We start from the raw sequence: 10,903 nt of genomic DNA on the forward strand, positions 1-10,903 counted from the left end.
CTTTCTAGGGAATTAATTTTGAGTTGTTTGTTTAAGTGAAATTGTACAAATATTTTTCAACTCAAGATTTAACAAGCAAATTTTGAAGATAAACACAGCTCTATTTCAAGAAATGAAAATAGATTAGTGTATAGTGTTTTCTTCTCATAAAAAATTTGAATTTTAAAAACCATAATCAAGAATCCTAATTTGAATCCTGGTTTGAACCCGTATATCAAAAGGGCCCTTAGTTTAGGTAAAAACAGTTTTTCCTTCTTAGTGTTTTGCAATTTACATGACATCGGCAAGCAGCCTTCTTTTATCTTTTTCTTGTACAAGTGATGACATATGAATTCTGAGGAGACAAATTTAAAAACACCTTCATATAGATGTAAAGACAAGTGACCCTGTACAACTATGATGATTAAATGAGGCAGAGCGTTTCATATAGACGCCAACCTGGGTTATAGAATACTTTGGCAAAGCCAATTACCTGAAAGATTGACCGCCTTAGAGTTTCAAGAGACGGGAAACTTGCAACAGACATCGAAGATGTCGTCTAACGGAGCATGATCACCCGTGCCCTCATCTTTCCTTGCATACAATAATTGCTTACCTTTGAAGACGAACATTCCACCCTGATTCATGATAAAGAAAATGCACAAATATAAGAACAATGTTTGTGATACTGAAGAAGCAATTCCAGACACTATATTGATATTGAAGACCAAAAGTAAAGCTCATATAGGGCCTGATGTGTTGGAATGAACAAGATCAGACCTGTTGTAACACACTACTTTGATCATCTGGGGTCGCTTCGATGGTATAGTTCTTCACGGCTTTCTGCAGAGCTTCAAATCTAGAAAAAACCTTCGCCTGTCATATCATAAGTTTTAAAAATAAAACACATAAAAATCAACCATTCAAAAGACACCCCATCTGTAAATACTGCTGAAGCATGAAATGTTGAAACATAGGAAAAAAAGGAAAAAAAAAAAAAATTACACTGGCTGGATTGAAGAATGTACGCCCAAATCCGTAGTATAAGCCCAAAACATCGTATGCCTAAAACAATGTGTCATCTATAGTTTGGATATTGTTGATAAGGATATTCGGTAAGTTAACATAATTAATAGGATAAAATTGAAATAATTAACGGGATGGAAGCATTACCTTGCGATCAGGATCAGCATAAAGGCAATCCATTGGAAATGGCAACTAAACATGGAACAGAAGGGAAAACAAAACAAGAAACAGCATCAACGATAAAAAGTAGGATATATTACTCATTTGGTATTCCACATTTCCCTATCCAAATTTGTGTGGATTTCATAATAACCCATCTCATTTCCCATCCCACAATTTAAAAGCATGTAACATGGATAATGAAACACAATCATGTTACACGGCATACTTATTTTAAGAGGAATCAAAGCCATGTTCAAATTCGTTGTCTTGGTTTTATTGTCTCCTTTATTGTCCCTCTAGTTAAAGATTGACAACTCATTAAAGTTATTCTGAAAGTTGCTATTCATTGTAACACTCTTCAAGTCTATCCTAGATTTTTATGACTAATTATAAAGAACTTTATGATTGTTACGTATACTACGATTACTCAAGAAAATTGAAGGGAGAGAAGGATTTTAATGAAAAACTTGTGTTTGGATGGGTTTGAACCTCTCTCGTTGAGGTTTTTTTTCCTTTTTTTAGAATTTTTCACATTTTTTTTTAAACTAAACTAAAATCCTATTGGGTCTGGTATGTGGTGTCTCTACAAATACTCAGAAGCTTTCACAAATCAATCAGTTTTTTAAAATTATTGGCTACATATATCTAAAATTGTATTTTGGGCCTCATATTTTCAAAAGGTCATATCTTGGGCCCCATAATTTGTCAAAATTGCAAATTAATTTGACCCCGGAATGGAAGTTTTGGCCTCGTTCGTTTCGCTGATTCGAGTTTAGAATTTGAGTTTTGTTACAGTAAAAAGCTCTCACAAACAATCACATCTAACTTTTTTACTACAGTAAAAAGCTCTCACATACAATCACATCTCAACTCGAATTCTAAACTCGAATCAGCGAAACGAACGAGGCCTTTGTAAAAATGACCTCAATGTCGATGCACCGATTAAGAATACGACGTTAGATATCCCGTTTGGAATTTAATTTCATAAGTTTTACTCCAATAGACGTTTTTCAAAAGGGCGAGGGTGGGGGGTGGAATGAATTCCATTAATGTCATAAAAATCCACAATAGGCTTAGAGGGTGTTGCAACCCTCCTACATGTTATAAAAGTTTCGTCTCCAAAACTCCAGAATAAACTCGGGTAGGGTTTGCAAATTTCCAACTCAAGTTCTCAAGTTGTTTCTCTCACAGCATGCTTCCTCAATAGCACCTTAACTAGAGATATTTTCTTATTTTGCGACTCTTTCTCCTTCCTAGAAAGAATTTCAATGAGCTTCTCTTCATTTTGCAAAGTTAGCGTTAAGCTTCAAGAGTTCATAATTCATAATGTGAGAAGAGCCCTCGACGAACTTGCGCACCATTGTGACATGAAAAACATCCTGGATGGCCTTTGCAAAATATGAGGCCTAAAGTATGATTTTAAAAACATGTGGGCTAATTTCTTTTAAAAAAAAAAAAAGTCGATTGATTTGTGAAAGTCTCTAATGGAGTATGGAGGCATCACCCATGCTCACCACACCCAATAGGATTTTAGTTTAGCTTAAACAAATAAAAAGGGGGGAATATAAGAAGCTCGCATCATTTTTCTTTTTCTTTTTTCTTTTTCCTTAAGGGTGGGGGTGGGTATTGTGGTGGAGTTGGGGTGTGGAAAAAAAAAAAAAAAAAAAAAAAAAAAAAAGAGAAAAAAAAAAAAAAAAAGTGAGAAACTATAGAATATCCACCAAAAATCTATCCAAACACAAATTTTTCATCAAAATCCTTCTTTCAACTCATAATACTACCATTCCCCTTCAATTTCCTTCAATTATAAACAATCTTAAAACCCTAAAAAGCCCTCTAAATAATTTTACTCTTTCGTAGACAATAGTTTCAAGTTTTTTATTTTGACTCTCTCGTCATTTGAAATTGAAGTAGAACTTCCTTTTACTTGTTTAAGTGTAACCACTCCAGGCATATCTCTAAACTAAACTAGAGAGCTGGAAGCTCTTCCTCTAAAGATCATGCCGGGGGGCTTGAGAAGGTGCTCGACAAGGCTGGTCTTCGAGGAACTAATATTGTTCAGCACAATAGCATCTTTGATTTGGCAATCGGTGTGATGTGATCTCTAGAAGATTGTAAGAGATTTTGGTAGCCATGATTATGCCTGTGCCGTGCATGTGATTCTTGGCTACTATGAGAGAGCCACCAGGTTTTCTCTGATTTGAATATTTAGCAAGCTAGGTTTGATGAAAGAGTCTTACCAAAGAAAAAAAGCCAAAGAGAGACGAAGACATTACATTAAAAAGATAAGTCAATAGTTAATGACATTGACAGCGATTAAGACTTTAAAAGGAAGCTTGTCCGTTTATTTGTAGGTGAACTCTATGAATAGCAACTTTAGAAGTACATGTTGTTCAAAATCTTAATGAGGTGTCAATGTTTAATTAAATAGACAACAAATGAGACGGTAAAAATAGAGGCAACAGATTTGGACTCGAACATAGTCATGTCTGAAGACTTAACCCTATTGATTTCCATTCTCTAATTGTGAGAACCTTTTGAAACATATGGAGGACGTCAAGTAGTAAAAAACACGAACACCAATCATGCTATAGTTTTAGTAACTGAACCATGCTTAAAATAAGTACGCCACATAACATGATAGTGGTTAACCATCTATGGTTAAATGCTTTCATCTTTAGTGCACTTGAGCGTGTGCACAAAACACTAGGCAGCTACACGTTTTTCATCTAGTATCATTTAGAAAACTATCACCACATTTGATCTATGGCACATCCAAGAAACACTGAAGGCTGATATCCTAGTTTCTCAGTGCCCGCAACATAATAGCACTCAACAATACACCTTAACCTAAAATTGATTAAAATCATTGTATAGCCGATCACGTATCTGCTGTGCTATCAAAGCAGACAACAAGACTATGAAGGTTAGACGCTAGCGTGGTCGATATAAGCAGATAGTGATTTTGTGAAGTCCATATCAACAATAAAGATTAGAACTTGTGCCCAAACATAGCCTAGTGGTAAATTCTTACCTAACTTCCCCACAAGAAGAAGAGTTCAAATGCCCCACCCCTAAAGTTAAAAAAAACAATAAATAAAAAATAAAATAAAAAAAGAACTTCTAATTGATATCTTAATAACGTGTCCCCTATAGTTCTACAGAGTTTCCAGTGCAGCTTGCCAGCGTGTGCCTAATCAAATCTGATAGATACATAACCTAATCATTTCGCATTCAATTTTGATACTCAAGACGTTCTTAAAAGTATGATGATAGGCTTCTAAAGCTAGGGATATTTAATTAAATTTCATGAATTGCAGCTCTAACTGGTAGCCAAAAGGGAAGGAAATAGAAAACAAACCCTTTCTGCGAGAATGCGAGCTTTATTAGGAGTGCCAACTCCAACTGCAACTAGTTTTACACCAGCTGAATCAAATCTTTCCTTTGCTTCTTTCAGAGTTGAAGCAAGCTCCCAACTAGAAGCAACCACAAGAAGCAATGAGATAAAATAATTCAGATGAACCCCACACTAAACAACTTGTTGTTTATATTATTTACCAGCAAGGGCAACCAAAGTGTCTCAACAATGCGACAACAGCTATTCCCTGGGGAAAAAAAAGCCTGAATTATTCCCACAGAAAAAAGTTTTTTACACGACTCCTTACTTCCCCGGAGAGAAGTTTATTTTTTTACACAATTTGTAAAATACAATGGATAAATTTAACACGAGTTATAAAATATAAGGGATTAATAAAGTAGAGCTTTTCAATTAAATGCAGAAATTTAGGTTGTGTTTGGAATTGATCCCGTTTTTTTTTTTTTCATGTTTTTCGAGAAAGAAAAAATGAAAATGGCGTTTAGCGCAATAAAAACAAAAAACGGAAATGAAAACGATTGCTCTTTTGCATTTTTGAGTTAGGGTGACTTGAGTGATGATCTTGAGTTGAGTTTGAGTTATAACTTGAGTTGAAGTTGTAACTTGAATTTGTGTTTGGATGTGCACATTGGAGTTATGATTTGAATTGAGAATCTTTTTGAGTTTGTGTTTGAGTGGGTCAAAACTTAAATTTGTATTTAGATAATATTTTAATAAAAACTAAATGGTGATGAAAAATTTTAATTGGGTATATGGGTAGGGTTTTATTCGTCTTTTCATTGTGAATGCATAGAAAAAAAATCATCTCAATCAGAATTAAAACAAAAAGTTATGGTATTTTTAATAATAGAAAAAATAGTGTTCATTAACTTGAGTTCGAGTTTATAAACTCGAATTGAAGGAGAAACTTGAACTCGAGTTTAGCCCCAAACTCGAGTTCAAACTCAAATTTTACAAAAGAACATGAACTTGAATAAAGTTGTAACTCGAATTCAAACTTTTTTTGAGTTTCGTTGCAAAAGAGCAACCCCTTAGTTTAGTGTAAAATGAGAAAGAATTCATTTTTGTTTTCGTTTTCTCCTCTATCGAGCAAAGAGAGAGATAGATAGACATTAATAGGATTTTTTATACTGAAAACTATCTCTTGATAAAACTACCAAACGCATTTTTAAAAATAATTTTTGTCTGAGATTGAAAACGTTTTTATTTTAATTTTTATACAAAAAATAAATTTATTTTAAATATTTTTATACAAAAAATAAAATTATTTTAAAACAAGGTCTTAATTATTATCCCTATGTAGTATAATGCTTGGACATACATTTATAAAATGATACACATAATGATATGCATTGTGAATATATAGGGCTTGTCTACGGGCACTGCAACGTAACATATAGAGGGGAAAAACATAAAATGACAATCATAAAACGTAGACTCAAAGCCAGACTGTCTACTTCAAAGAGCACTCATTCATAAATCAGTTACTGGTACAAATAAATAAAGAAATGTAACTAAGGTTTATTGGAAAAAGCAACCCAAAACGATATAAATAGGGTAATGTATGTATATGTAAAATATATATTAAGCAGAACTATAATATAGGTGTAATAAATTAATACTATAACTATAATATAGGTGTAATAATACTATAACTACAATATAGGTATAATTATACTATATATTTACATATAATAATATATTATTAAGTCTACTATATTATGTGATATGTGTCCATCTATATTATATATTGATCTGTGGATAGAGAAATAATAGAATCTTTTCTAATTGAATCAAATATGATTTTAGACGCCGAAATTGGACAGTGATTAGTCTATTAAACTCAACTAATACAAACAAGCAAAACCCAAATAGGGAAAACGAATGCATCTTATCAACATATTAATCTTTTAATAACAAGCAAAATGTCACAAATTCGAAATTTCAACAACAGCTACATACAGAATTAAATTGGAAAATCGCATTAATTGAGTCGGTCAATGGAAATTAGTAGGATTTTGACGAAAATGAGAGAGAGATAAACACTTGAGATTAGAATCTTAACCTCGTTTTGATCCCAAAGATCCTTGAACAAGACGGGCTCGCCGGCGGCGGTGAAGATGCTAACGTCGCCGAGGATCTCCCCGATGCTTGGGCCGATATCGGAAACCGCCGCTCTCGCTACGACATGTCGTCTAAGGCCGACGACGACCCGCGTAGTTGACTTTGGGGATTGTGCGGCGGCCGAGAGGGACGGCGCGTGAGAATTCGGTATCGCGAGTGAGGGAGGCCGGGAACAGAGTGACGGAAAAGAAGGGAAGGAGAGAGGCGGCGCGTGGAGCGCGCGTGCAGAGGTGAGAGCCATGGGTTTTGGGGTTTGAAATTAGCGAAATCAAGCGGAGGAGAGACTTCTAGAACTTGGTTCGGACTAAGGGAGGTAAAGCTGAAGAAGGAAAAGAAATATAAAAAAAAATTAAAAATTTGAGAGCCGTTGGCACTTGGCAGTGATTGAGTGACGGGAGGACATATCGTGTACATGACGCCGTTTTTATTTATTTTCTTTATTTTTCCTCTAAAAATGAGAAAAAAAAAATTCCAAGATAAAATAAAAGAACATTTTTTGATTGGTTTTAAAAAAAACGTTTCTAAAATGTAATAATACCTTTTTCAAGGTAAAACAACCTAAAAATACTTTTATTAATATTGTGTAGTGATAAACAGTTATATATTAAATTTTGTTATATTTAGATATAATTCTTTTATAAAATTGTTGAAAATTTGCAATTTTTTTGTTTGAATAATATAATTTAGCTTTGTAAACACAATATTGTTAAAATCTTCACTATGAAAATTTCCAGAAATAAGAACTGCATAATCTTAAGCAAATCGGTTTATTACTGAAGATACTCTGTATTGAGGTTCAAATAAGAATAGCACTGCAATTCTTTTGTTCAGTATTTATGATGGTAGATTATCCTTTAAATTTTTAATTTGATAAATTATCTCTTAAAGGGAATAAAATATTCATATATTTTTTTTCAAATCGATGACGACTATATATAAAAATTTTGATGAAAACGCTTTTATAAACCTTACATTCTCACTAAAAGTATATACTAAAATTTCAAATGACAATAAGAGAACATTATATATCCTAACAGAAGATGTTTCCTCTTAAATATTAAGATAATTAATTAATTCAAACGTACTCCATTATATTTTATTAAAACTTCAAGGATTATTTCTTGATTAAAAATTCAAGAAGTAAACTCAAAATATATATCTACACACGTTTTTGGCAAGGATGCAAAAATAATGGCAACATATAATAGTTTGTCTTTTTAAGGAATAAATTATTGCTTCTTTCCCTCCCATGAATAACCACACAAACATTAGCTAAGAAAGCAGACAATAATCGCATATATATATATATATATATATTTTTAAAGGAAATAATGGCATAATATTTGATGAAAAAGTTTTACATACCTATTATTTATATCATTTTAAATAATTAAATATTTTTATAGTCTTTTGCTTTTTCTTTATAAATTAAATGACAATTACTCATTTTCTAGTGAGGTGACATGAATAATTTTTTTTTTTTACTTTCAAAATATGAAAGGAAAACTTGTATTCAAATATGAGTAGATAAACAAACAACACAATATAAAGTTAATGACCCGTTAGAGAGATGGACGTACACCTAAGGTTTGAGAACGGAAGATAATCTCAGCACACTAAAATTGAGCAAACCTAAGGCTCTATTTGAAAAAACTCCTCCCAACATAATAAGCTTCTGAGCATCGGAAGGATAGAACACCAACCCCCATTCAGAGGGTACATCAGCATCACGACACAGACAAAATTCTAACTTAACCATACAAACCACACCGTTAGTAAATAACTTAACCGAGTGAGAGACATAACCAACGCCGGATGACAAGAAAACCACCTCTTTTATTACAAAACAACAAGCAAAAAGTGGTGAGAACAACATCGCCACACCTTTATTACAATCTAAAACACAAAACAAAACAAAAAGAAAATCCAAAGCATTGTGGGCGTAAGCCTCCGATGATAATGCAACCGGTGAGAGGACCACGAAGGAAGAAAGAAGGCTTCGAGACCCTCATGGCGAAGTCACCGAAAAGAGACCAACAAACGATAGTGAATGATTCATCTTCACCACCGCCACCAACCTCTGGAGACAGCACCACCCCTGCCAAAGGAAGCCCCCCACCGCCAGGATCAAACCTCCATAAGGACCCGGCCACCCAACATTGATGGTGTCAGAGAATGCCTCCTAAATGTCTGATTTCTAACTTTCAAATAAAATCCAATCCGTCCTAATCAAGCCACCCCATGACACACTGCCACCACCGTTGAAGAGCCATCGAGAAGACGAGCTCGAAGACCCATTTTCATGGTCGGGAATCTGGCGACGCGCCTGGAAACGGTGTCGAAACTCCGATCAACACTCAAGCTTCTTTTCTTTCTCTCGTTCCTTTCTATCAAAAGATGACTAATATTTCTGGTTTTTTTCTCCATTTTAATAGACAAAAGTTAATAGAGAAATTTCAAAATCATTTGAAGAACTACATGTACAGAATTTGATTTAAATTTAAATGAAATTGAACAGAAAAGCATCATTCAAATGAAAAGTTAGCCAAAAGAAGAGAAGAGTATGTAAAATTAAAGTTCAAACATGGGGTATATACTATATAGAGGTAATTGTGGAAATATATAAGATTTTAATATTGAAAAGAAAATAATTTTAAATTTTAAAAATTTTTGGGTGCCTTAATAAAAATTTAGGGTGTGAATAAAATTTCTCAAGTTAACATTCACTATCTTTATGAGGCCCTCATATGTAATATAACGGGTGCGTTTGGAACTCGTTTCAAAATAATTTTGTTTTTTGTATGAAAATGAAAATGAAAACGTTTTCATTTTTATTTTGGAATCATTTTTTGAAAATGTGTTTGGTAGTTTTATTCCGAGATTGATTTCAGTTTAAAAAAAACTGAAATTGTGTTTGGTGGTTTAATTTTAAAAATATATAATAATATTTAATATTAAAATATATTAAATAAACAATAATGGAATCATTTCTGAACCCAATTCCATAATTCCACAACAAACCCAGTTCGTCTCTCTCTATCTCTTTACATTTTCAAACAAAAACCAAACCCAGCAACCCCATCCCTCTCTCTCTCATCTTCGATCAACAAAAGCCAGATTCACAAAATTTTACCCATGCATAGGAATAGATTGCCGGCAATTAGATCGCAGTGACGGTCGCCGTTGTGACCTTATCGCACGACTGCGACAAAGGACGGGAGGTTGAGAGAGAGAGAGGGGGGTCGCGATTCGCCGGTTTTGGGTGTGGCTTGTGACGGTGTTTCCTGGCGAGGTTCAATGGCAGGACCCACTGGGTTTTAATGTGCGAGGCGGTCTGAGTCGATGCCCGGTTGTAGTTATGGACAACTCGTGGTGGATACAGAGGGGCAAAGTTGGCTTGGTCGTGACTTCTAGGTGGCGCCGGTGGCGATTTCGGAGAAGAGAGAGAAGAACGAAGGGAGAAAATGAAAAGGAAAATGAAAAACGGATTTAATCCGTTTTCAAATTTTCAAAAAAGGACAAAAACGTTTTTGTTTTCAGTTTTTAGAAAATTTTGCACCAAACGCATTTTCTATACGCGTTTTCATTTTTTATCCTCAAAAAATGTGAAAAACGGAAACAAAAACAGAAACAAACAGGGCTTCGTGGTTTACTTTGGATTGGGTTTATGCCTACAGGACGTTGTAAAGTTTCGGGCTAAAAGCAAGAAATAATGACAGAAATATAAAAAAAATACCCTTTAAAGTATATAGGTCCAAAATTTTATTCCTTACTCTTATTTAATATCGTTTTAGTCAAATAACTATATTAATATAAAAATGTAAATCCATATACTTAATAAGTCAATCATTTTCTCAACAATGACATATCCTTTCGTAGTCTTTTGCAGTTTTCCTATTTTTTCCATCCGCATTCTTTAGTTCTTCAATTGACTTTCTTAGTTTGCATCATTTTCATACAATTTTGCTTTTTATTTATTTGATATGTGATAAGATAAAACGAAAAACAATAATTTTAGTTTAAATATTTAACAAAAGACATAAATCCTTATGTCCCTTAAGGTCATTCATCTAAATTTCTCTTCTTTTTTTTTTCTTTCCTTTCCTCTTATTTTCACTGGATACAATGTGGCACTAATATTAGTACCAATTTTACTTATCTAAAATAAGGAAACATCTGCATATCAACCTAATTGTGAATGTCAAATATTATAAAAATTAAACACAAATCAATATA

General features: G+C 33.5%; 1 protein-coding gene across 2 annotated transcripts; it reads right to left on the reverse strand.

The window, feature by feature from the left end:
* Positions 1-275: 275 nt before the first annotated feature.
* Positions 276-7,048, reverse strand: LOC21396181 (thioredoxin-like protein AAED1, chloroplastic). Of its 2 annotated transcripts, none has more exons than XM_024172573.1 (7): positions 6,609-7,048; positions 4,726-4,772; positions 4,529-4,643; positions 1,153-1,197; positions 985-1,044; positions 760-855; positions 276-617 (listed from the first exon to the last, which is right to left on the reverse strand). In XM_024172573.1, exons 1-7 carry the CDS (start codon positions 6,906-6,908, stop codon positions 498-500), a joined length of 783 nt encoding a protein of 260 aa, XP_024028341.1. In that variant the 5' UTR covers positions 6,909-7,048; the 3' UTR covers positions 276-497. The 2 variants fall into 2 exon arrangements, 1 of the variants encoding a protein (XP_024028341.1); XR_002903158.1 differs by having other exon boundaries at positions 537-617; positions 985-1,061.
* Between the last annotated feature and the right edge of the window lie 3,855 nt (positions 7,049-10,903).

This window comes from Morus notabilis, unplaced genomic scaffold, assembly GCF_000414095.1.
Source record: "Morus notabilis unplaced genomic scaffold, ASM41409v2 Scaffold679, whole genome shotgun sequence".
In the NCBI taxonomy this organism is placed as follows: Eukaryota; Viridiplantae; Streptophyta; class Magnoliopsida; order Rosales; family Moraceae; genus Morus; species Morus notabilis.